Source organism: Zalophus californianus, chromosome 17 (genome assembly GCF_009762305.2).
Source record: "Zalophus californianus isolate mZalCal1 chromosome 17, mZalCal1.pri.v2, whole genome shotgun sequence".
In the NCBI taxonomy this organism is placed as follows: domain Eukaryota; kingdom Metazoa; phylum Chordata; class Mammalia; order Carnivora; family Otariidae; genus Zalophus; species Zalophus californianus.
In genome coordinates, this window is record NC_045611.1 from 59039290 (window position 1) to 59066892 (window position 27603).

Below are 27603 nucleotides of genomic sequence, written 5' to 3' on the forward strand. Positions count from 1 at the left end.
TCGCCTGCCGTCTCAAAGAGCATCCCTCCAGAAAGCGCCTCAAAGGACCCGCGGCGCCTGCCTGAGGGCCTCTGGCAGGTGACGTCATCACGCTCTGCGGGTGGGGCCAGGCTGCTTCCCTTCTTAACCGGCACCGCCGCGTGTCTGGGGCACAGCTTCTCCGATTAGAAGTGCTGCGAGGTGTTGTTTCACGTGTGCCCCAAGTTGAGGCTCCCAGAGGGACGCGGCGGACGGCGGTAGCAGAGTCCGCCCCTCCAAGGTTAGCCCTAATAAGCACCGTCTTTGCTACTCTTCAGTTCCGGGGAGACTGAAGTTTTGAGAGTCAATTCTGTGGAATTCGATGATGGTCAGAGACGAGAGAGAAAATGCTTCCGGGGTGCAGGTTGAGGGGGGAAGAGGGGGGAAGAGGGCGGAACTGTCAGACAGCCTTAAATCGCATGGCCAAGGCAGTGTCTCCTTTTCCCTCAGAAAACATTGTTTTCCTGTCCGGATACTCACGGGCTGTATCCCTATCCAACCCAGCGAGCAGCAGCGTCTCATCAGTGGGGTACTTCTTACTGCACATTCCAAGGTATATCCTATTTCTTTCAGTAGTATGAAACCTGAGATCTATTTGAAAAGGAGAGGTATTTGTCAAATTTCATTTTCTATTGGGATGGTGACTGTAACGGTCATGGTCGGAGAATGTGCAGAGACTGACCGTCTGAACCCAGAGATAAATGGGTTTTCTTGATCTCAATCTGTTTGCTATAATTGCAATGAGAGTATGCACCAGGGGAATTGAAATTATCTCTGAAAACCATTTGTGAAAAGTAAATTACTGCCTACCAGTTTTAGTCTACTAGCAAAATTATGCACGAGGTTACTAATTACCTCATGCTATGCATTCACATTTATTCAATGAAAATTCACTGTGAGAAGGTACCCTGTGTTTTCATCATATCACATCTTTATTAATGAGAAGTTGCACATGATTGTGGTCACACCGCTCCATGTCCTTAGATAAGAATGTGGCTTCTCCTCCACTGGTCAGCTTATATGTCACGCTTAGTCAAGGATGACTCAAGGGTTGTGCCCCAGCTGGAAGGATGGATTTGTCCTTAACTGAGATGGGAAGGGGCGGTGGTCGTGCAGATGGAGGAGCTTGGAAACATTAGGGTCTCACTTTTGAGCCTATTTTGAATCTACTAAGCATCCAAATGAGGCAGACTGTAGAAATTTCAATATAGAACTGTAGGGTTCTTTTTTTGTAAAAAATGTCAGCATTTTGATTCACTGATAGATTGATTTCTAGAATGCTCATAGCTCTGCAATCCAGACTCCTCGACAGAAGAAGAAATTAATGCTCAGAGATAACACAAAGTAAAATGTCTCATTTATGGCTTTCTGCAGTTATAGGTAAGTCCAATATTTTAGAGAAGTAAATATAGAAGCGGTTTAGCTAGGAAGTATTTAAACACTGCTTGACCTGCTGTAACAAAAGGAGTGTTCCTATGTCTCAAACTAGGACCACCTGTGGTACCATTTACACTCTAGAGCTGTGTGTGAGATCAGACATGTTGATTCCAGATGAGGCCACACCCTTGTGTGACTCCTTTCCTTGCCTCATTCTCGTTCCTTGACCTTTAATTTTTCCTGATAATTTCTCCTCAATAAATCACATGTCACTGAACCTTGTGCCAGCTTCTGCTTCTACAAAACCCAACCTCAGACAGGACACATCTGGTGAAAACCTAAAATATAATCAGGTGAAGTATACCCAGGATATTAAGGTTTCTTTTCCATAACAAGACGAGCAAGGAAGATCAAGAAAACTTGCTTAAATGTGTCCTGATATGAACAAAGCTCTGCAATTTTAGAGGAGAGTTAGAATGTGTTGCTGAATCTCTTTGTGGGGGAGTGCTTGTTTCCCTCCTCAATACCTGATGAGCAGGGGACATGGTGTTCTCTGCTGTGTGACTTTATGTCTGAGGCAGATCTCAAATGGTTGTGTCTTACACTAGATAGTTCTTTAATTTTGGCATTTCCTTCTAGTGCAGGTGTTCTCAAACCTTAGGGGTACATCAGAATCACTGGAGGAATAAGAACACAGAAGCCCCTCGGTCACTGAGGTAAAAAAGAGCCTAAGCATTTGTGTTGATAGCAAGTTGCCTAAGTGCTTTTGAAATGACATGGTTTGAGTGTCTTGGCTGTTCAAGGATTGCAAAGTAAGAATGAAGATTAAATGAGTGAAAATATATAGAGTTATTTTTTCTTTTTTCTTTCTTTAAATTTTTTATTGTTATGTTAGTCACCATACATTACATCATTAGCTTTTGATGCAGTGTTCCATGATTCATTGTTTGTGCATAACACCCAGTGCTCTACGCAGAACGTGCCCTCTTTAATACCCATCATCACCAGGCTAACCCATCCCCAAAATATATAGAGTTTTTAAAACAATACCTGGAAGGGTCTGAAAATCATTATTGCTATTAGTGCAGTAACATAAGACGCTGAAGGTGGTTAGGAATAGGAAAGCGCTCTGTGGATGGTTAATTGCAGCCTATGTTTCCTGAAAGGCTCATTGCAGGTCCAAGAGAAAGTACAGGGTGGAGAATGAAACCTCTAACCCAGGTAAAGGAAGGAAGAAAAACTTACTTCTTGAAGCAGCAAGATCCCATCCTAGATAGGTCTCCTGGAGATAGGGGATTCTTTTATTTATTTATTTATTTATTTATTTATTTTATTTTTAGATGTTATTTATTTATTTATTTGACAGAGAGAGAGAGACACAGCGAGAGAGGGAAGACAAGCCGGTGGAGTGGGAGAGGGAGAAGCAGGCTTCCCACCGAGCAGGGAGCCCGATGCAGGGCTCGATCCAGAGACCCTGGGATCATGACCTGAGCTGAAGGCAGACAACCGACTGAGCCACCCAGGTGCCCCAGGGAGATTCTTTTATAAGGTGAAGTCACACAGAAGAAGAATGAATGTGTATCATCAGGTCAATTTCTATTACAGAGAGTGATTCCATTTCCTACTGGGTACTAGAGTTCCTAGCATTAGAAATATGCTAAATGGGAGAGAGCAGAATTTCTCAGGCTTGGAAAGGACCTCCAGGACTGCAAAGCGGTTTTCATTGAGCTGAGCCAGGGATATGTAGTCTGTTGAGTAGACACCCAATTACAGTCATCAATTGTGAAGTGTCACCATATAAGAGAGTTAGAAACCAGCCTGACTTCTGAAGGTTGGTAGAGTATCAGATATCTGAATATTCACCTTCCTCACTTACACATCCTCCATCTACTCCTTTCTTTTCTCAAAGACCCAGTTATGGTGTCCAGGCAGCACAATCATTTCCAAATCCACAATATAATTCCCAAACCCAGGGTGATATATTGGGCCAAGGACAGCCACTGATAAAAGAGATGGCAGCAATTAATTCTATGACCACCTCTGACCCCCTAAATTCCCACAATTGACTCCATTTCTTTCATGTGCCCCTTAATTTCCCTGATCCTTCCCTTGTCCTTTCACCTGTGGGCTGAGCACTGGCTGACCATCACAGCTTTGGTGTGATGTGTGAGGAAAGGAATGTTATTATGTCAAGGGCTGGGAAGAAGAAAGACTCAGGGCCACTGTTACTTCCTCAGTGGACGCTGTTGGACGTGGAAGCACTGACCTCACCGACAGAGATCCTACGTGATCCATGGTAATAAATTCTGAGAGGGGAATTCAGAAAAAATTTGCTCAGCAGGAAGGCAAGCAGAGGGGAGTTAAGAGAGACCTTGCACAATATTTGTGGTTAAATTATAATCTTTTTGGAAGAATCTTCATCAACTGCAGACAGCGTTCCTTCCCTGGATTGAGGAGATGAGGAGGGAGAAGTGGGGTAGTGTGTCACTATGAATATTCACTTTAACTTTGTATATAGATGAGTCAATTCAAAATATTTATAGAAAAAAGTCATTTTAACACTAATTTAATTAATTAACACTAACAAGACTAAATTTATGAAATCACTAAGTATAACAAAAATATATGATAGAACTATAACCAAAAAAAGCAAAAAAATTAGAGAAAGGAAAAAGGGAAGAACTGAGAATCACTGGGAATAGACACCATAAAATGATTTTAAATAAGAGATGGTATATCAATAGACATGGCAGTTTTTTCCATCAATTTCTTCCAATTTCTTTCATCATTGTCTTATAGATTTCAGTGTATAGGTCTTTCACCTTCTTGGTTAAATGTATTCCTAAGTATTTTATTCTTTTTGATGTAATTTAAACTGTAATAATATTTAAAGAGTTACTAATTAAGCAAGCAAATTTAAAATTAAGTTCTTATTAATAATTTTAAATAAGGAGAGCTGACATTTTTACTCATAGTTTGAACTCCTATACTGACCTGTTATTGAAAACAAACAAACAAATGTTCAGCTTTCTTGGCCTGTCGTAAGTGTTCACTCAGAACTCTCCATCACCATCCTTTCTTATTTCGTAGTCGGCTGCTCTCCCCACCTCTTGACAATCTAAACACACAGGATTTCTTCCAATCCCTTGAGGCTCCATAGGATCTTTCCAGGTGATTTGTTTCTGTCAGAAAGAACTGAACTCAATTATGATTCAAAAATATGTTTAAAAAACACTTGCATGTATTTTTGTAAGACCAAGGTGAGAGATTCCCCCAAATTCCTTAAACTTAGAAATTTCCTTCCTTTTTAAACTTTTTATTTTTTTTTATTTTTTTAAAGAGTTTATTTATTTATTTGACACAGAGATAGCAAGAGCAGGAACACAAGCAGGGGGAGTGGGAGAGGGAGAAGCAGGCTTCCTGCTGAGCAGGGAGCCTAATGCGGGACTCGATCCCAGGACCCTGGGATCATGACCTAAGCTGAAGGCAGACGCTTAACGACTGAGCCACCCAGGCACCCCCTTTTTAAACTAAAAACGATTTTATTCATTTTTTTGAGAGTGAGGGCATGAGTGGGGGGGAGGGGCAGAGAGCGAGGGAGAGGGAGAAGCAGACTCCCTGCTGAGCAGGGAGCCCCATGTGTGGGGTTCAACCCCAGGACCCTGATATCATGACCTGAGCTGAAGTCAGATGCTTAGCCAACTGAACCAACCAGGCGCCCCTCTTTTACACTATTTCAAAATTCTCTGAACTTCTCCTTTGAAGATCCTAACACAGAATGAGTAATCTTTGTGTACTTAAATATATGGTGTTCATTTTAGCACCTTAAATATATGGTGTTCAGCACCTCTGTTATAAGACAATGGGCTTTTCCTGACCTTATTTGCCATGATGTCATAATTTCCTATCACACAGTAGTTAATAAAATGTTAACAAATGTTTAAATGAATGATTAAACGCTGTTAAAACAGACTCGGCACTTTAACCAGATTGGGAAAACAATTTGTCCTTGCCCTACAGACAAGGCAGAACTGAGAGACTCAAGTGTCACTGACCATGAGCACAAAAGGACTCAGTGCTAGAAAACATGATGAGAGGAGTATAGTGCTGTTCACTTTCCACTGGATTTGCAACCACAGTCATCCAAACAGTCAAAATAGCATAGATTGAATAAATAGTAACAAAGGAGCTCGCCAGGACCAAGATGGTTCCTGTGGCTTTGGCCTCGTGGGACGTTTTGGGGGCAAGGCTGTTGTTGCGAATGTGCTGTACTTGCTGCCTGGGCCTGAGCTGGATGAAGATCATGGAGCTACTTGCCCACACCATGAAGCCCAAACTCATAAAGTCAAGGGGAAAATGTATGGCTGTATATAATATGTTAAATCTCAATACCCTATTCCAGGAACAGTATCCATTACTTTTCCACACTAAGGTTTTTGCTATGTGGTGGAACACTCATTATTACAGAAATAAATGAATTTATCAAGAGATGTAGGATCCAGCAGAGGAAGCAGCAGAAGCCAATGAACTTTGGGGATTTAATCTTGAGCTCCATCCACCTACAAATACTAGGGTTCAGTTTAATAACTTGGTAGCCATTGAGGAGACAGATAGTGCTGAAGGAAACCCCAGTGCACACTCTGTAATAATAAAAGGTAAGTTTACAGGCAGCATCATTCAGGAAATATCGGGATCCAAAAGTTACCATTGTTTGAGGGATCCCTTTGGAAAAAAGGACCATGGAGTTAGCTAGGACCAGATGATTAAGAATCAAGTCTGTAGGTCTCAACTTGTGTCCAGTGAGCAAAGAGAAAGTATAAAGACAAAGAAGGGATGAATTTCCTAGGATCCCAACTCCCGTCTGAGTGATGAAGATAATGCCCAATTCCAATTTGCCAGAACCCATTGCATCAACATCTAGGGGCTGATTTTAATTGAAGTCAGAAGAATGAGAGGAAAAAAGCAGAAATAAATGCCTTGTCAACACTATGCAGAGTACTTTTCAGCACTTATTCTAAAACTTATTTTCTCACTTTAAGTGGTTATTAATTTTATGCTGCTTGTGTGTGTGTGCAATGGCAATTCACTGACGAACTGGATTAGAAATAGCCTCTGATAGGGGCACCTGGGTGGCTCAGATGGTTAAGCGTCTGCCTTCGGCTCAGGTCATGATCCCAGGGTCCTGGGATCGAGCCCCACATCGGGCTCCCTGCTCCGTGGGGAGTCTGCTTCTCCCCCTGCTCACGCTCTCTCTCTCTCTGTATCTCTGTGTCTCGAATGAATAAATTAAAAAATCTTAAAAAAAAAAGAAATAGCCTCTGAAAATCATAAAACTTGCTAAAAGACTATAACTTAATTATTCCAATAACTAAAATGAAAGGATATGTAACATGATAGAGGTGCTAATTATCACTAAATGGCAATCATATTACAATATATAAATGTATCAAATTAACATGTTGTACACATTAACTTGCACAATGTTATATGTCAAATATATTTCAATGAAAAAGTAAAGTCCATTAAAATAGAAGGAAGAAAGAGAGAGAAAGAAAACTCTGCCAAATGAACAAAAACAAAAGAAATAACCCCAATGTCCATCTATAAGTTTGTGGGTGATCGAATGAGGGCACAACTGCACACAGTTCTCAACAGTTGTGGGGATGAGGTCAGGAGATCTTTGTATACTGAACCAGTCAGTATTGTTTCAGTCTTTTTCCCAACATGATTGAGAAATTAGGAAACCGGGCGCCTGGGAGGCTTAGTTGGTTAAGCGACTGCCTTCGGCTCAGGTCATGATCCTGGAGTCCCGGGATCGAGTCCCACATCAGGCTCCCTGCTCGGCGGGGAGTCTGCTTCTCCCTCTGACCCTCTTCCCTCTCGTGCTCTCTATCTCTCATTCTCTCTCTCTCAAATAAATAAATAAAATCTTAAAAAAAAAGAGAGAAATTAGGAAACATCGTGAGCGTAAGCATATGAATAACATCGTGAGATAGAGAAAGAAATACAGGAATGGATCAATCCACAGAGCAGTCCTTGGAGGGTAGAGAGTGTCAGATTAGGGTGACAACAAGACAACTGAGGCACTTTAAAATCTTTAAATTCCAGGATAACATTTACAGGATTATATTCTTTTATTCATATCCCCATAATCTTTTTGCCCTATTTATCTTTACACAATATTTGCATTTCTGTACATGACAGATAAACGAGCCTTCACTGGTCTAAATGAGAAATACGGTGAACAGTCTTCCTGAACTTGACAGAAATTTAGAGATACGTCATTGAAGACTCCATTTAGCACAACATACCCCTGCTTAAAACAAAACAGAACAGAACACCAAAACAACATGCACATACATACACCAGCAGCAGCTATCACACAGACACTAGGTGTCTACTCAGAGTGGGAGCTCACCTTTATTATGTTAGTACTCACAACCCTGTATTTTGATGCCCTTAGGGTGAATGCTGTTCTGGTCACTCTGTTTCGTGCGAAGAAGTGAGAGAAGTTTCAAAACAATTTAACTGAGGAGAGGGGACATGTTGGGCAGCCCTGAGGCAGTTTGACAAGACTGGCGACATGCCTCTGGTTTCCTCAGCAAATGTTTTCCTGTTTCTATGTGTTTGGTCTTCTTAGCTTGCTTGCTTGCTTGCTTGCTTGCTTGCTTTCTCTCTCTCTCTCTCTCTCCCTCCCTCCCTCCCTCCCTTCCTTCCTTTCTTTCTTTCTCTATCATCTTTCTATCCATCTACTGTCTAATCCTGGATTTCCTGAGATAAGTATTTTCTAAGAATATGATACTTACCTGAAAAGAAAAGCTATTTACACAGTTTAGATTTGCTCCCAGGACAAGGACTGCCGCCACAGCATCTGCGAAGTATCTCAATAGCACACTTATGCCAGAGATAGAGGTTTGGTCTGTGATCTCATCTGCTTGCCAAGAAGTGATTATCATTTCACCTGTAAGTGCAGTGACAGTGTCTGCATGGGGAGTAGAGATTAATTCTAATTAATCCCAAAATAACTAAAAAATATTTGGGATTGCGAAAACTTCTGAAAGCTATTAAAAGTGCTAATAGGAAAGCCGTTAAGAGTGGCAGAGGGACACCTGCATGGCTCAGTCAGGTAAGTGTCTGACTTTGGCTCAGAAGAAAATAAAATCCTTTTTTAAAAATTTGTTTAAAAGAGAGTGGCAGAAACAGATGGGAAGAATCTACTTTTGAAATAATTTAGTTCTAATAGAATGTGAAAGAGTACCATTTTATCTAATCAGTGAAAGAAAGAGGCTGATCAAATTTCTTAGTCAGTTTGAGGGCTCTGTTTACAGAAGATAATTCCTTCTCATTCCTGAGAGCACTGAGGGCAGTGAAATTGAAGGAAAAAACAGTGTAGGCGGAGGGAGAAAGTGTATCCGGAGTTGTGTGAATAAATAGGGTATTGTGGTGTGATTATTTGTTCAGTATTTTAACAAATATTTATTGTGTAGTTTATGGGTTTCAGGCACATTTCTAGGCATATGGAATATATCAGTGCACAAAATATAAATAGAAATCCTGGAATTTACTCTGTAGTTGATGGAAAGGAACAAACAATACATCTGTGTTACTAAGTCACATAGTACATTAGAAGGTGATGGGTCCTTTAGAAACAAGAAGAGCAGGGTACAGGTGATAAAAAGATCAGGGATTTCAGATGGATTAAAGTTGTGATTGGCTGTCAATAGTTGGACTCATAGTGAAGATAACATTTGAGGAAATAGTTTACATGATGCAGGAAGACATGTTTATTTCTTCCTTTCCAATTGTTATATATTTATTTTCTTGCCTTATTGCACAAAATAGGATCGTCAGAAAAATGCTGATTAAGAGGGCAAAGAGCAGCCATCCTCCTTTTGTTTTAATCTCATGGGAATATTTTAATAATGAGCCCTGAGTTATGATATTTGCAACAGTATTTTTGTTATTTATGTTATTTATAAAATTAAAGATTAAAGGTATTATTTATAAGATTAAAGAAGATCTGTCTTATATCCTTATATGCATATACGTTCATGTATGTGTATACATATGTAGATATATAATTTCTGAACATATGTGTTATTTGTGAACATATATATATTGTTTTTTGAACACCTTGAAAGTATGTTGGGAACGTTGTATCCCTTGGCCAAAGAACCCTTTGGTGTATATTTCCTATATAAATTGACATTATCCTACATAACCTAGTTCAATATTCAAAACCAAGTAATTTAATATTGCTTTAATAGTATTATTTAATTCATAGTTCATATTTAAATTTTGTCAGTTGTTCTATGAATGCCCTTTTACAGCTAATTTTTTCAGTCCAGAGTCAAGTTCAGTATCAAGAATTGCCTTTATTTCTCATTTGCTTTTATTCTCTATTGATCAGAAACAGTTTCTCACTCTTCAGAAGTGTTTTTTCTTGTTGTTTCTAAAAAGTACAGGCCAATTATTTTGTAAAATTTACCTCGGCTAGTGTGTCATGAGGTTTCTTAATGATTAATTGAGTTTTGGCATTTTTGTGGCAAGGAAACCACAGAAGTATTGCTTTGTCCTTCTCAATGTGTTGTATTAGGAGGCATGTAATGTCTGTTTTCCCGTTATTGGTTATGGTAACTTTTTCACTTTGTCCTTCTGATCTCCCTACACAAAAGTTACTATTTTTCTGGTATAATTGTAAGTTATTAGAGGAAAGATTCTTCGAAAATGTATAAAAATTCTTTTCCTCATTATTTTGCATTCTTTTAAGAAATGGTCAATGAGGAGACAGAGGAGGGGCTCAGGAAAACAAAGTTTATGATACTCACATGTTCTCGAAACAGGAAGCATACCACAAAGGGCCACATGGGAAAGACACCAGGGTGGTCAGGAGGTAAGAGCAGAAACAAGGAGAAGGTTTAGGGTACCACCTTTATTTGGGTTTCTGGGGGACAGGCAAGGCAGGCCAGGTGAACAATTTCGGATTGGCTAGTATGAGTAATTTTAGGCTTTGGGCTTTGTAAGTGGTCCCTAGTTGCTTGGTACCTGGCTGTTTCAGCTGACAAGATTCCAGGCTATTGTCCTTGATCTACTTCTGCTTCCATCTGGAGAAGCAAATATGACTGTTCCTCTTGGGTCAGCGTGAATGCTCTTTCCATCTGTGTTCTCTAGTGTGCTTACTATCTGATGAATTTGTTTTATCCATTTTTCTAAAGCTGTATTATCTTTTCAAGCTGCTCACCATCTGTGAGCAGGGTTAAATAGTGTCTTTTGAAAAAGATTATGTCCAAATCTTAATCCCAGATACCTGGGAAATGACTTGTTTGACAATAGGGTCTTTGTAGATATAATTTAATTAAGGATCTTGGGAAGAGATCATTTTGCATTTAGGGTGGGCCCTAAGTCCAATAACTGATGTCCTCATAAGAGAAAGGAGAAGAGATTTGATATTCTCAGAGACACAAGGGAAGAGGCCACGTGAAGATGCATGCAGAAACTGGAGAGAATGCATCTACAAGCCAAGGGATACCAAGGATTTCTGGAAACCACCAGAAGCTAGGTGAGAGGCATGGAACAATCTCCCTCAGAGCTTCCGGAAGGAACCTACCTTGCCAGCCTCTTGATTTCAGACTTCTGATTTTTTTAACTAAAGAGAACAAATTTATTTTGAGCCACCTAGTTTGTGGGATCTGTTACAGCAGCCCCATGGAAGATGACAAACCTTTTCTCTTCTTCGTGGAAAACAGATACCTTCGGTGTGGTCAGTATGGCCAATGAATACTTTTCCTCAGTATCTTCTCTTCAGTAAAGACCGATTCTGGTTATCTCAGGCCAGCTAGACCCAAGACAATTTCACACAGGGCTCTTTTAGAGCATTTTGGCCAATTAGGGTTTGGCCACACATCTGTTTTTGCCACAGACTGCTTATTTTTTTTTATAAAGATTTTATTTATTTATTTGACAGAGAGATAGCGAGAGAGGGAACACAAGCAGGGGGAGTGGGAGAGGGAGAAGCAGGCTTCCTGCGGAGCAGGAAGCCCGATGCGGGGCTTGATCCCAGGACCCTGGGATCATGACCTGAGCTGAAGGCAGACGCTTAACGACTGAGCCACCCAGGCACCCTATAGACTGATTTTTTTTTAAAGATTTTACTTTTTTATTTTAGAGAGAGAGACAGAGAGAGCGAGAACATGAACAAGGGGAGGGGCAGAAGGAAAAGGAGAGACTCTCAAGCAGACTCCATGCTGAGCTCAAGGACCGGCAGGGTGCTCAATCCCACAACCTTGAGATCATGACCTGAGCTGAAACCAAGAGTGTGACCCTTAACGGACTGAGCCACCGAGGCACCCCAGCCATAGCTTGCTTATTGCTGAGGTGATATCTGAATACATTTTATGGGCCCTAAAATGCTCATTGTCCCTAGGACATTATATGGGAAGTAGTCATCCTCAATTCTATTGTAGTTTGCATATGCCAGTGAGTTTCTCATAAGTACACACTGTGGCCATTGGGACTATTATTACTAAGCATATAAGCCCACATATTCTCTGACACTATTTGGCAAGTATTGTTTTCCTTGGTTCTTGTCCTCTATCCACAACACATGGGCACATGCTACTGCAAGCCAGACACACAGATGATTTTATACCTAGTGTATCTGGGCACATTTTTCAGTGGCTTCTCCCCCTGGTCAGCAGGGAGCCTGTTTCTCCCTCTCCCTCTGCAGCTCCCCCTGCTTGTGCTCTCTCTCACTCTCTCTGTCAAATAAATAAATAAAATCTTCAAACAAACAAACAAAAAAGAATCACCTGGATCAGAGGCATAGTTAAGACAAGCTTTAGTATCATACTGGATCACCACCCATAACTCTTCAGCTGTAGTAGCTTCTCTGTTGCCTTCACTTTCCCTAGAACAAAGAAAAGTAGCCAAGACTGTGTATTCTTGAATGACTTTCCCTAAGTTTCAAAGTCTTTTGACATTCATTTATTTTAATCTCCCCAGTCCTGCACCTACTGAACCTAGGTCCTATTTTTATACTTTCCTTCTCAAGCCTGTAGTCCTTGAACAACCACAAACCAGAAATGGCCAGAAGCCATCCAGATAGCAACAGTGGTTCCTCACCCACCACCCAGTACTGCCCATTTTTCCTTCTCCCTAATACTACCTTCTCATTATTATTTAAAGTAGAGTTGAGGATCATATGAATTAACCTCTCTGTATCACAAACTGCAAAAATTTCACGTGTGTGGATAATCGAAAAGACTCACAAGTCTTCAGAGCATCCGGATGTGAGGTTTTTCTTAAAAGGTCCTGGAGGGGATGGGGGTGGGGGATGGGTATTAATGAGGGCACTTGTGATGAGCACTGGATGTCCTATGTAAGTGATGAATCACTAAATTCTACACCTGAGACTGAAAAAGAGAGAGAGAGAGAAGCCTATGGGGAGGGGGGAATGTAAAGGACATACTGTAGCAAAATAAAGGGAGCATGGGTCACCCAGGCACAGCTTTGCAGAATCCTTATTTGTGCATGGATAATATTCATCTTCAAATGAAGGATAATTTGAGTCAGAATTCCCAGCAAGGATTTTATCCCTTCTGCTAAAAGTCAAATTAGGATACCTAATCAATTATGCCATTTTGAAAACCGTCAGTAAACAAACTGGCCTTGGGTGCCCCCATGGGAGCTTTGGAGTTTAAACAGCACATAATAAGTCCCACCACCCGATCTCAACAAAGACTCAGAGCCAGATATCCAGAGTTCCTAGACCTAAGACTGAAGTCTTCCAGTCCAAGCAAATGAACTCTACCTTATGCAAAAAATTACACAACACATTAAAATTTCTGAGATGTTGCTAAACCAGTTCTCTCTAGAGGAAGCTATTCTGCTAAAGGTTTTTTTTTTTTTTAAAGGTTTTATTTATTTATTTGACAGAGACAGCGAGAGGGGGAACACAAGCAGGGGGAGTGGGAGAGGGAGAAGCAGGCTTCCCGCCGAGCACGGATCCCGATGCGTGGCTCGATCCCGGGCTCGATCCCAGGGCCCTGGGATCATGACCTGAGCCGAAGGCAGTCGCTTAACCAACTGAGCCACCCAGGCACCTCTCTGCTAAAGGTTTTAGCTAGGGCAGTGAAGGAAGGAAAAGGGACACAAAGTAACTTCCGATCCAGGACGTGGAGGGGGAACTTGAAGGGGCATCACTGCACTATAAGGAAAAAGAGCTTAGTTTGCACCAAATCCGTGATGGAGGGCTGGGATGAGCTTTCCCAGGACTGCAGGGTTACCATTTTGCAGAACTGAGACCTTCAGCCAAGGTCGCCCTGCCCCATCCTGCTCAGTTCACACAAAACTGGCACAGGCAAGGGTCGTGCCGCAAGCCCTCCCTCACCCAGACCCCCACCTGCGTGGTCCCTGTTTGAGGGAGGGTGGTTTCATGGGCTCTTCGCCTTCCTAGCTCCCACTTCTAGGTCTGGGGACCTTGAGGGCTCTCCTCAGCCTGGATTCTTGAATCCTGAATCCAGTCCGGGGCTTATATGATAAAGTCCACATTTCCGGCAACCAACACAATGTGAAGCCAAAGATTGTCCCTGGGATGGGAAACAGTGTCTGCAAATGCTTGGAGATGAGGCTGAGTTGATAGTGTTCAGGGAATCACAAGTCTGCTTTATATCTGGTGGGAATGGGGAGGGCAGTGGGGGGCAGTATTCAGTACTGGAACTACTGGCTGAGCAGTTCGGCCTCTGTTCTGAGGGTCTGGGGAGCCACAGATTTGGAACAGAAAAGAGAGGTGATCTGACTCATCATTAACAAGTCCTCTGGGGAATTCAGAGTGGAGAACCGATTGTGGGGGTGAGGAAGGAGAAAATTGCAGTAGTCTGAAACACTGCTGAATGTGGCTGGACCAGAAGAGTGGCCGTGGAAGTGGCGGAGGTGGTTGGATTCTAGATCTCTGGGAGCTGGATGACTGCGGGGTTTTGGCCTTAGCACCTGCAAGGATGGAAGAACCATCATCTGAGATGGGGTTGGGGTAGGATTCACTTTCTGGAGCAATACTCAACCAGTAGTATGAGAAAATGAAAGGTTACCTGGCCACACGAACAAGTGTGTTCAGATGCTTAGTGATGACAATGAGCTGGGTGTTCAGGGAATGAACTGTAGGTCTCTATTATGTCTGCTGGGCACAGAAAACTGAGGGATGGGGGCAGAAGTCAGTCCTGGAATGGCAGCCTGAGGTAATCAGGAGACTCCAGGGGAAGCTACTACAACAGTACAGGGGAGGGTTGATGGTAGCTGGATCATAAGAATGGCTTTGAAGTTGGGAGAAGAGGTTGGTTTCTCAATCTGTTTTATTAGCAGGGACAATTTTCTGCTATGTGGGATGAGAGAACAAAGTCAGTTACGACCCCAAGCTGTTTGGCCTTCGCAGTTGAAGCGTGGAAGCACCGGGTACTGAGATGGAAAGTCAGTAGTGGGAGTACTTAACAGAAGCACCATATGGAGTTAGGTTTTTCCCATGTTGGGTCTGAGATACTCTGGGGACCCCTGAGAGGAGGTGTCAGGTTGGCAGTTAGAAACACACGTGGAATTTAAAGGAGGGATTGAGATTGACGATATCTGTGAGTAGGTGGGTGGCATATGGAATATGTCGTACTTCAGAGGAGGCCTCTTCAGGTTATGGTGGCAGTGCGGAAGAATGGGGACGGTATTCTCCGAGGACTGGGTGTCTTGAGCACCCGGATAGTGGTGGCAGTCTTCATTAACAGAAGCTGGAGAGTACTGACCATGGCTGTGTGGTAGTGAGAGGGGAGAGTGCTGGCTGCTGGCACAGGCTTCCAAGGGGACGAAGTTATGACATCTGTTCAGAGTCAAGGCAGTAATGGGAGTCAGATGATGCAGAGGCCAGGATTGGTGTTTTTTCTTCCATCTCCAGGCCCAGATTTTTTTTTGGCAGGGTAACTCTTGATGGAGCCAGAGGAATTTCAGACAAGCTGACATTAGTTTGGGAGCAAATGATACTTGCTGGGAGAGTCATTGGCATGTGATGGGAGCAGATGAGGCTGACGTTGAATGAGTGTAGGTGCCAAGAAAAGATATTATTAGGGTAGGTATAGCACAGGCAACACTGAAAAGGAAGAGGGGTTTAAGCTACCTGAGATCCATGGAAGGTCTGGATGGCTGAAGATGCAACAAGGAGCCAGGCCTGCTGGGGTGGTCCTCCGAGCAGTGCTGGGACTGCCTCTGGCAGGAGGGTCCATCAGAGGCCTGGGGTAGCCCTGGATGTGTTGCGTTTGGCAAGCACTGCCCTGGTGCCACATGCAGAGTGGCTTGTGGGGAAGCCAGAGAGATGCCTGTGACATGGGCTAGAAAGTGGCTGTGGTGTTGGGGATCTAGCAGCCATGATATGAAGGTAGAGCAGGTGCAGTCCCAAGAGTGATGTGCAAATGGGGACAGAGTATGAATGGATTACAGGGTCTTTGTACTCAGCATTTGAGCAGAGGGTGAGCACAAGTTTGGTTGTATGTGGCACGATCTGAGGAACTCCAGGGCAGTTGACTGTCAGGAGAGTGGTGGCACTTTATATGCCAGGTCTAGAAAGTAGATGACACAATCTCTTTTCCCATCAGTTCTTACTGATGACTGGCAACAGGGAGGAGTTTGACGTGAGGAAGAGCGGGTACCAGTGGAGCAGGACCTGGTATCTCCTCTGAGTTGGGGAGCTGGGGAGGAGAGCCATGGCCTGGGGTTCTTGGTTAGAGAGGCTACTTATGCATTGCTCTGCCCTCATCATGACAGGGCCATGTGACCTTTGAGGATGTGGCTGTGTACTTCTCCCAGGAGGAGTGGGCGCTCCTTGACGAGGCTCAGAGACACCTGTACCGCACCGTGATGCTGGAGAACTTGGCACTGATAGCCTCCCTGGGTAAGGACCCTCATTCCCACACCATTGCCTTATATGAGGCTCTGCTCTTCTCCTTTTTCCAAGGGTCTCTGTCCTTCCCAGAGCTGGGCCATGGGCATTGCTTCCTTTCCTGGTTTCTTGGCATAGGTGTTGTGTTTGCTGGGCCTGGGCTTTATGAAACCCCAACATATTCTGTCTTGAAGCCTCTCACAGAAGGGTTTGGTTTCTGAGTATTGTAGCCTGTCCTGCCAGTGCATTTGGCTTTGCACCTCCTTGTAAGGTGACTGTTCACATCTGTGCCAGATGTGTCACAATTTCTGCCCCTGCCTTTTTTAGATATTGCTTGGACCTTGCCTGTCTCAGGAATTACAGGCACTTAAGTGGTCATGATTGGCACAGAGCACTAGGCTGTTACAGTAAGCCTCCCCTTCAAGGTTCTTTGTGTGATCAGTTTTGTTCAGTGGTGTCACGGGTTGAGACACCCTGGGCTAGTGTTGTCTACTCAACTGCTGTGTTTTTCCCTTCGAACTTCCATCTTCTAGGTCCCATTTAGTCACCCAACTTGAGCCAGGGGCTGGAGGGGAGCTCTGGGTGCCTGGCAGGGTGGACAAATCTCCAAAGATTAATGGAGTCCTGGGTCTGGACTGTGGAGAAGGTATGATTTCAGGACGGAGTACAAATCATACCAGGCAAATGTCCTTTGCATTTTCCTGAGTGCCAATAAGATTATTTTTTTAAAGATTTTATTTATTTATTTGAGAGAGAGAGCATGAGAGGGGGGAGGGTCAGAGGGAGAAGCAGACTCCCTGCTGAGCAGGGACCCCCGATGTGGGACTTGATCCCGGGACTCCAGGATCATGACCTGAGCCGAAGGCAGTCGCTTAACCAACTGAGCCACCCAGGCGCCCGCCAATAAGATTATTTTTAAAAAATTATTGTTTGCCTTTTGTAATTCTAATCTAAAGTGGCATGCAAGAGCTTTGCAGTCTCTGGTTTTAAATCTTTCTCTTGTTAATTTGTAGGACTTATTAAATGTATTATTTATATATTAACTCTAAAAATTATAGATGACTCAGTATTTTCTCGCTTGTGTTCTTGTTATTTTAATTTTTATGGGTTTTTTGATAATAGAAACCTGTTATTTTCATATAGTTTGTATATATGGTTTTTTTAAAGATTTTATTTATTTTTTATAGATTTTATTTATTTATTATTCTGTATTTGACAGAGAGAGACACAGTGAGGGAGGGAACACAAGCAGGGGGAGTGGGAGAGGGAGAAGCAGGCTTCCCGCTGAGCAAGGAGCCCAATGTGGGGCTCGATCCCAGGACCCTGGGATCATGACCTGAGCCAAAGGTAGATGCTTAACAACTGAGCCACCCAGGTGCCCCTGTGTATAAGTTTTGATAATTTTTATATTTGGCTTGAGAGATCCTGTTCTGTCATTTCACAAATATATTTTCTTCCACGATCTTGTAAGAGTTACGTATTTTTTATTCCTGTTAAGCCTTCTTTATCTGAAATTAATTTTTCTGTATGATTAAGAGCAGAGATGAAAATCTGAGTTTAACCAGTTGGATACCCTGTTTCCCCTGAACAATTTTTTTAAGCAGCCATTTTCCAATGTTCTGTAGCACCAACATAGCCCAGTCTTGCAGGAGGAATCTAAATATATGAGTGCTTTTTTGTAACCTTTATAATTTACTCTGCTAGGTTTGAACTTGAATTCCATGCCATTATGCCAATAAGACACTGTTTTCTTATTTTAAATTTATGGCTTGCATTAATCTTTTATAGAAAATTACTACAAACTTTTATATTAAAATAATTTTTGTATCTTCTTTTAAAAAATATTTTATTTATTTATCTGAGAGAGAAAGAGCAAGAGAGAGAGCATGAGCGGGGGGGGGGGGAGGGGGAGAGGGAGAGGGAGAGGGAGAAGCAGACTTCCTACTGAAAAGGGAGCCCAATGCAGGACTCAATCCCAGGACCCTGGAATCATGACCTGAGCTGAAGGCAGATGCTTAACCAACTGAGCCAGGTAGGCTCCCCTGGAGAATTCGTTTGATGGGGAAGTTCATGTCCCCCTTTTTTAAGATTTTATTTATTTATTTGACAGAGAGAGCGAGAGAGCACAAGCAGGGAGAACAGTAGAGGGAGAGGGAGAAGCAGGCTCCCCATGGAGCAGGGAACCTGATGTGGGGCTCGATCCCAGAACCCTGAGATCATGACCTGAGCCGAAGGTAGACACTTAACCATCTAAGCCACCCAGGCGCCCCCATGTCCCCCTTTCTAAGAGCAGGAGTTACTTAATTCGGATCCTCCCTTTATTGCCCAACACTCTATGATTATGGGAATATCATGATCTTTTATTGTCTTTATATTTCTGAAGTCTTTAAGGGCTGGATGATCAGTAACCACAGCAATTTCAGATTTATAAGATTCTAATGTGGGCTTTTATATGAGCAAATTTTATTAATTCCCATACTACATCTTCTTACCTAAGTGTTTTCGATTTAAATTTATTTTTTTAAAGATTTTATTTATTTATTCATGAGAGACAGAGAGAGAGAGGCAGAGGGAGAAGCAGTCTCCCAAGGAGCAGGGAGCCCGATGCGGGACTCGATCCCAGGATTCTGGGATCATGACCTGAGCCGAAGGTAGACACTTAACCATCGGAGCCACCCAGGCGCCCCGATTTAAATTTATTTTTTAAAAAAGATTTAAATTTATTTTATGATGTCTCTTCCAAAAGATCACAAATCTTTCCTTTTTTGTTAGTTTACTTCACTGTCCTAGGTCTATTACATATTTTTTTTTAAGTAGGCTCCATGCCCAGCTCAGAGCCCAACAGGTAGCTTAAACTCACAACCCCGAAATCAAGACCTGAGCTGAGATCAAGAGTTGGATGCTTAACTGACTGAGCCACCCAGGCGCCTCTCTGTTACATATTTTTATTCTGTTATGTCCCAGATTTCTCTTTTCAATATTAAGTGGTGTTTTAAAAATTATAAAAATTTAAATTTAATAACTATAAATTTCAGTTTTTTTAAGAAATCAATTCTGTATAAATGTCAGGTGGATATCCACTCTGACACCCCCTCCTCTGCTCCTTCCCTAGCCCAGACAGGTAACCCTGCTTTACCTGCTGAAGATCCTTCTAAACCAATCTATGTTCAGTCACTAACTTTTAAATCACATCTGCTGATTTACAGCTAAGTGAATTCACCTTCACACACATATATATGAAAATTAATAACTGAAACCTCATTAAAATGTAGTGAGGAGGTTTCGGCAAGGGGAGTTCTTATGCACTACCACTTAGAGTCCATTGCAGACCCAACAGGAAGAGATATACTTGATCTAACAGATGGATGCTACTTTACTATCCCAGCTGGAGAAAGAAAACTTTGCTTATTCCCCAACTCAACAACTCAGCCAATGAGAAGCCACTCTACTTCGAACTCCCAGTTTATTCCAATGGACTTTTAGTTTATAACAGCCTTCCCAGCTTACCTCTTTTCTCCATAAAAGTGGGTACCTCTCCTTTGTCCTTTACCTAAGGTTTTGCGTAGTTTGTTCATCCTGGATTACAATTCTCTTTTATTCCGAAATAGGCCCATCTTTGGCTGGTGAAATAACTGGAAGTTTTATTTTAAGGTTAACAGGTTTTATTGCCTCTAATTTGATGTTGTGTGTGTTTTTTTTAAAGATTTTATTTATTTATTTGACAGAGAGACACAGCGAGAGAGGGAACACAAGCAGGGGAAGTGGGAGAGGGAGAAGCGGGCTTCCCGCGGAGCAGGGAGCCCGATGCGGGGCTCGATCCCAGGACCCTGGGACCATGACCTAAGCCGAAGGCAGACGCTTAACGACTGAGCCACCCAGGCGCCCCTGATGTGTTTTTAATTTGTTCTTTCATAGGGGCCACCGATCCTCAATGTGCAGACGGGTGGGAGAGGCTCTTACACCCCCGGGCACGGCTGAGAGGAACTACGTTACCCAGAAGACTGTGCTCCCAGCTTCCGGATCACGCTGACCAATGAGGGCGCACGCCGGGGCGTTTCCAAGAGGCCGAAAGGCCAGGGGCGGGGCTTCCCTCCTGTGCCTCGTGGATGCCGTGCTTCTTGGGCTCGTAGCCCTGCGTCCGCCGAAGGGAACTGGAACCTAGAGGAGCAGAAGAGGGCACGTGTGCTCTGCACGGAGCGGGTCTGAGGTTCGGCGCGAGCACGGCTGCGCGGAGCCGCTTTCGGGGCCTCCTGCCGGTCTCCGCCATTATCACGCGTCCCCTGGCCCGGTTGAGCCCGCCGATGACTATGGTGACGGCCGGGCCAAGGTACCCGGCGCAGGTGAGAGAGTGTGTTCTGCCCCGAACCCACGGGGGTGGGTCTCCTGCTCAGGACCTTGCAGTCCAGGCCCAGGTCCCCGGAACCTGGGGCGTTCGTGGCCGGGGCCGCACTTCGGGGCCCCCGTGGGAGGCGTGTGGGTGGCACCAGCACGTGCGAAGCCGTGGGGGCGCGCGTGAGCCCGGAGCCTTCGGGAGAGCGGGGGTCCGCCTCCAGTCGGCAGGGAGCCGCCGGGCGGTCGGGGTGAGGGCTCTGGGGGCCTTGGAGGGTCGTGAGTGGAAGAGGGACGCGGGCTGGGTTGGAGCTCTACAGTCTTTCCAGGCTGCTCAGGGGAGCCAGGGAGACCGCTGCGAAAGACTCGAAACAGTCGTGCTGGGGTCTGGACCTCTGGAGCAGCGGCTAGGAGGAATGTAACAGTAAGATTCCTGATGATCTTAGACGTAGAACCGGAAGGATTTCCTGCTGCAGCGAGGGTGGCTGTGAGCAAAGGACACGACCAAAGACTATCCAGTCTGTCTTTTGCCTGAATATCCGGACGCGCTGAGACGAGGAAACTGGTGTGAGGAGCAGGTTTCAGGGAGAGCCTACGAGTTGGATTTTGGGCTTACTGTTTCCGAGCTCCCAAAGTAGAGGTGACATACAGGCGGCTGGAATCTCTGCTCTGGACTCAGCGGAGGCTGGCTCCGTGATGTCCATATAGTAGCAGCCTAAGTCCTGGACCAGGACCAAGCCTGGATCTCAGATTTAGGATGGAAAGATCTGAACACTTCTTTGAGATAGGCCCCGAGATGAAGGAAGAGAGGGCTGGGGCTGGAGGGCAGGCAAGAGTGCCCACAGATGGGAGGGTCCTGTGGTCCAGGGCTTTAAGGTGGTGGGGGAGAGGAAGGTGTAATGAGTCAGGAACCCTGCTGGGATGGGAAATGGAGGTTTGAGGGCACGTGAGAGTCTCTGCTCTGAAGACTCAGCCGACTGTCTACTCCCTGTGGAGCCAGGGAAGGCCCAGCCTGGCTGGTGGAGGAGCCCAGGTTCATGAACGTCTCACAGGTGCCTCAGCTCTCGCAGGAAGTACAAGTTCAAAACAGTATAAGTTTAGTCAGTTAAACTTATGCAAGCAAGTAATAATTGATTGGAATAGCAATATACCTCTGTAACAGAATGTGTGTGTGTGTGTGTGTGTGTGTGTGTGTGTGTGTATAATATATTTGGATTTTTGACCTGGACTCTTGCCATAGACCTCCTAAAACCCTTGGAATTTCCTGGGTGTTAGGCATGGTTTTTGTTATCATAACTGTCTCCTTTCATCCCACAGGAGTTTATTCTAATGAGGTGACTTGGGGTGGGGCTTCTAGATAGCCTCAAGTTGGGGCTGGTCACCAGAAAGACCAGGTGATTAGAAGTTTAAACTCTCAGGGTGCCTGGCGGTCTCAGATGGAAGAGCATGAGACTCTTGATCTTGGGGTCGTGAGTTTGAGCCCCACATTGGGTATAGAGATTACTTAAAAATAAATAAAATGGTCTTTTTTGTTGTTTTGTTTTGTTTTGTTTTGTTTTAAAGACACTTCAACTTTTAGCTACCCCCCCACCTCCCAGATGGGAGAGGAGCTGGAGGTATAAAAATTGTTGAGCTGTGAGATTCAGGGAGCCTCCAGGATGGTGAACACATTGAAATAAAAGAAGTGCCGGGAGGTTGTGCTCACTGGCCCTGATCCCCATCCCCATGGTACTGGCACATAGATAAAAGAGATAGTGACATCCTCAGGCCCTTTGTTCTGAGCCCTGGGGTCATCTTAGGTGCAGGGTCCTTAATCAAGGCCAGAAGTTGTGTTGAGGTGTCCCATTTCTCTAGTCCATAAGGGGAACCAGCATGTCCACATGGGAGTGTTCAGTGAACTGCAGGACTACATTAAATCTGCTGGGAACAGAGATTGAGGGGCAAGAGCCAGTCCTCAAGTAGCAGCTTGAGGAATTGGGTCTGCTGAGGGCAGTAGGTCCATGGAAGGTTTGGAGCAGAGAAGGGAAGTGATCTGACTCAGGTCTAATCAGGCTACTCTGCCTGCAGAGTGGAGGACAGATTGTGGGGGTGAGGGTGGAGTCAGAGACCCCAGTGGAGGCTGCAATTTTGGTGAAGGTTAATGGTAGCTGGATCATAGCACTGGCTCCATAGTTGGAGAAGACTGTTTTGTTTCTAGGTTATTTTGTAAGTAGGGATGATTTTCCGCTGTACAGGGTGAGAGAGAATCTAGGATTACTCCAGGATGTTTGGCTTTAGCTGGAAGTGTGGAAGTGCTGTTGCTGAGATGGAAAGTCCATAGCAGGAGTACTTAACAGCAGCACTCTGAGGAGTTAGGTTTTTGCCATGTTGTGTCAGAGATATTGCAGGGACCTTTGAGTGGAGGTGGCAAGTGGGCATCTAGAAGCAAACATCTAGATTTCAGGGAAGGGGTTCAGGTTTGAAGACACCCCTCAGCGATGGCAGGCATGTAGACCATGTCTCATTTAAGAGGGTGCACTCTGCAGATCATGGTGGCAATGCCATTACAGGGGAAGGATGGGGAGGTTATTCTCCATGGACTGGCTCACTTGCTTGGGCACCTGGATAGGGATGGCTGTCATTACTAAGACATGAGGAAGTACAGTGACCATGAGTGTGTGTGTGGGGGGGTCGCATGAGGCAACAGGCCTCAGGTGGGAGTCCACGTGGTGGCACAGGATTCCCAGGGGCTGGATGCAAGATTTACTGAAAGGCAGAGCAGTAATGGAGATCAGATGACACTGTGTAAGGCGTGGTACTTTTCTCCCTCAGCAGGTTGTTTTGTGACAGCTCTTGCTGGAACCTGAAGCGTGTCAGATGGGATGACAGATTAGCTTAAGAGAAAAGGAGGTCAGCTGAGAGTCTCTGGGGCTGCGGTAGGAGAAGTGGGGCTGGGCTTTGAGAGGAGGTGGAGAGAGGAAGGGTGTGACTGGTGTGGGGACAGCACAAGCAACACTGAGGAGGAGGGTTTGGGGGGTCCCACTCCTACACAGGCTAGGGTGGCTGAAGTTGGAAGACGGAGCCAGACCAGGTGGGGCAGTCCTCAGTGCTAGGACTGCCTCTGGGAGGAGGGTCCATCAGAGGCCCTGGGGTAGCCCTGGATCCTGTTGCATTTGGCAAACAGTGCCTGGGTGCCACATGCAGAGTGACATATGGGGAAACCAGAGAGATGGCCTGGGACAAGGACCAGAGGTGGCAGTGGTGTCACGGATGAGTGGTCGTGGCCTTGCACATGAGAGAGGAGTGATCCCATTGTGTTGTGCAAATGCGGAGGGAGTGTGAGGATGCACTCAGTGTCCTTGTATTCAGGGCTTAAGCCAGAAGGCTGAGCATAAGTGACATACGGGGCATGATCAATATGATCCCAGGAGAGCTGACTGTGAAGAGAGTGCCAGGGAGTCTCTACACCAGCCTAGAGCATAGGTAAGACTGCCTCTCTCCCCATCTGTTCCTACTGATGACTGGCAACAGTGAGGAGTTTGACGTGAGGAAGAGCGGGTACCAGTGGAGCAGGACCTGGTATCTCCTCTGAGTTGGGGAGCTGGGGAGGAGGGCCATGGCCCGAGGGTCTTGGTTAGAGAGGCTACTTATGCATTGCTCTGCCCTCATCATGACAGGGCCATGTGACCTTTGAGGATGTGGCTGTGTACTTCTCCCAGGAGGAGTGGGCGCTCCTTGACGAGGCTCAGAGACACCTGTACCGCACCGTGATGCTGGAGAACTTGGCACTGATAGCCTCCCTGGGTAAGGACCCTCATTCCCACACCATTGCCTTATATGAGGCTCTGCTCTTCTCCTTTTTCCAAGGGTCTCTGTCCTTCCCAGAGCTGGGCCATGGGCATTGCTTCCTTTCCTGGTTTCTTGGCATAGGTGTTGTGTTTGCTGGGCCTGGGCTTTATGAAACCCCAACATATTCTGTCTTGAAGCCTCTCACAGAAGGGTTTGGTTTCTGAGTCTTGGACCTGCCCGATCAATTCTGATTAGCTTTGCCCCTCCTTATTTTGTTGACTGTTCCCATTTGTGGAAGATCTGTGTCACAGGTTCTGCCCTCTTCTGTTTTGTGTACTGCCTGTGTCGGGAATTATAGACACCTACATGGTCAGTATTTGCAGGCTATCCCCTACATCTATGTCCCTCACATCTTTCCCCTTTCTTTCTCTCTGCAATGTTCTGCAGCATTAGCCTACACTGTGTGTCATGAGATGTGCGCACATAGCCCTAAATGGTGGACCACCAGCTAAAAGGCAATTGCCTTTTCCTGGGGTGGGACACACATTCTACACAGCACACACTTGTCACCAGCAGACAAGGTCCTGCTGAGAACCCCTGGCAGAGGAGTGAGTTGTACCAGACCTCTCTTGCTGGCGCAGCAGTGTATCCGACTTTCTTGCTAGTTGTGAGGCCCCCATCCCCACAGACACTGTTCTGTAACCATCAGAGGCCAAGTGCTATACCGTGTCCCCTTCCTGCACCTGATCCTGGCTCCTTTGTCCTGAAAACAAACCCATGGACTCAGTCCTGTTTGTGTCCTACACACATTTGTAATGGGCTGTCCTGTCACACCAAAGTCTATAATACACTTCACCGGCATTTTTCTGCTCTCAGGTTGTTGGCATGGGGTAAAAGCTGAGGAAGCTTTTTCTGAGCAATGTGTTTTTATGGAAAGAGTGTCACAGGCCAGGACTCCAGACCCAGGCCTGTCTATCCCAAAGGCTCATTCCTGCAATGTGTGTGTCCTAGCGGAGAAAGACGTCTTGTACCTTGCTGAGCATGAAGGAACATGTGCTGGACTGAAACCATGCACTTGTGGGCCTTGTGGAAAACTGTGCTTGTTTAGTTCTTACTTACACCAGCACCAGAAGCAGAACCATGGAGAGAAGGACCTTGGAAGGGAGGAGAACGGGGCTTTGTTCATGAAGAGCAAAGTCCTCATGTCAGACAATATTTTCACCTGTGGAGAGGTTGAGCATTATTCCCTGGGCAGCCTGGGCCTTCTCCAGCACCAGACCATCCCCAGCGGAGAGCATCCACACAGAGGCAGCGGGAGCAGGGCAATTTCTCACACTCGGCGACGGCAGCACAGCACACATGGGCAAGCCTGCCACAAAAAGGTTAAATTCATGGGGCAGCAGAGCGCTCACACTGAAGAAAGCCTTCATAAGTGCAGTCAATGTGAAAAATCCTTCGTCTCCAAAAAAAGACTTCTTGAGCACCAGAGAATCCACACTGGAGGAAAGCCTCATGAGTGTAGCAAGTGTGGCAGGTTCTTTAAGTACAAATCTAGTCTTAACCAACACTGGAAAGTTCACACTGGAGAAAGGCCTCATAAGTGCAGTGACTGCGGGAAGTCCTTCATCTATAAAAGCAGACTTCTTGAGCACCAGAGAATCCATACTAGAGAAAGGCCTTATAAGTGCAGTGAATGTGGGAAGTCTTTCATCTATAAAAAGAGACTTCTTGAGCACCAGAGAATCCACACTGGAGAAAGGCTTTATAAGTGCAGTGAATGTGGGAAGTCTTTCTTCTACAAAAGAATACTTATAAGGCACCAGAGAATCCACACTGGAGGAAAGCCTCATGAGTGTAACGAATGTGGGAAATTCTTTAGACACAGACCCAACCTTATTCATCACCGGGAAGTTCACTCTAGAGAAAGGCCTTATAAATGCAGTGAATGTGGGAAGTCCTTCATCCATAAAAGGAGACTTCTTGAGCACCAGAGAATCCACACTAGAGAAAGGCCCTATAAGTGCAATGAATGTGAAAAGTCCTTCTTCTACAAAAGAATACTCCTTGAGCACCAGAGAATCCATACTGGAGAAAAGCCTTATGAGTGTAACGAATGTGGGAAGTTCTTGAGACACAAATCTAGCCTTAATCATCACTGGAAAGTTCACACTGGAGAAAGGCCTCATAAGTGCAGTGAATGTGGGAAGTCCTTCATCCATAAAAAGAGACTTCTTGAACACCAGAGAATCCACACTGGAGAAAGACTTTATAAATGCAGCGAATGTGAAAAGTCCTTTGTCTACAAAAGCAGACTTCTTGAGCACCAGAGAATTCACACTGGAGAAAAGCCTTATGAGTGCAGCCAATGTGGGAAGTTCTTCAGACACAGCTCCACCCTTCTTAAACACCAGAAAGTTCACAACGGAGAAGGCCATCTCAGCGTGGTAAATGTGGAAATCTTACATCCACAAAAAAAGATTTGCACCAGAGAATCCACATCAGAGAAAAGTTTTATGAATGCAGCAAGTGTGGGTAAACCTTCATAAAAAGGTTTGAATTCAGTGAGCACCAGAGAGTTCACCCTGGAGAAAAGCCATATGAATGTAATGAATGTGGGAAGTTCTTTAGACACTGATCATTGATCCGCTCACATTCAACACCAAAAAGTTCATGCTGGAGAGAGGCCTTGAATATGTGTAATGAATGTGGGATGTCCTTCATTTACAAAAGAAATCTTGAGCACAGAGAATCCAAACTGGAGGAAGAACCTTTGAGTATAATGAATGTGGGAAAGCCTTCAGCCTCAAGGATAGACTTGTTCAGCACCACAAAGTCCACACTGGAGAAAAGCCTATTTGTGCAGCAAATGTGGAAAGTATTTCAGTGGAAGATATTGCTTCATCAGGCGCCAGAAAGTTCACAGTAGAGAAAGTCCTTAGTAGTAGACAAACACCTTGTTGTTTAAGCCACGTTGAAGTGTGGAGGTTATGTGCACTTTGGGGGTAGGTTTAGGATAGAATTGTGGTTTGCCAGTGTGAAGGGGTGAACAGCTTTTGTGAGTCAGTGTCATGTCAGAGGCACAGTACAAGTCAGAAAATATTTTTTTGTTTAAGATTTTATTGGGCGCCAGGGTGGCTCAGTTGGTTAAGTGACTGCCTTCGGCTCAGGTCATGATCCCGGAGTCCCGGGATCGAGTCCCGCAT

At 44.8% G+C, this 27603-nt stretch overlaps 1 protein-coding gene and 1 pseudogene across 1 annotated transcript; one reads left to right on the top strand and one right to left on the bottom strand.

The window, feature by feature from the left end:
- Positions 1-103: 103 nt before the first annotated feature.
- Positions 104-27603, top strand: LOC113936730 (zinc finger protein 549-like). Its single transcript, XM_027620307.2, is given in 8 exon segments — positions 104-259; positions 469-571; positions 2035-2111; positions 16189-16315; positions 20219-20643; positions 24289-24415; positions 25277-26739; positions 26741-27603. Coding segments are annotated over 4 exon segments (1737 nt in total). The 5' UTR covers positions 104-259; positions 469-571; positions 2035-2111; positions 16189-16315; positions 20219-20604; the 3' UTR covers positions 26849-27603.
- Positions 5435-16129, bottom strand: LOC113936252 (annotated as a pseudogene).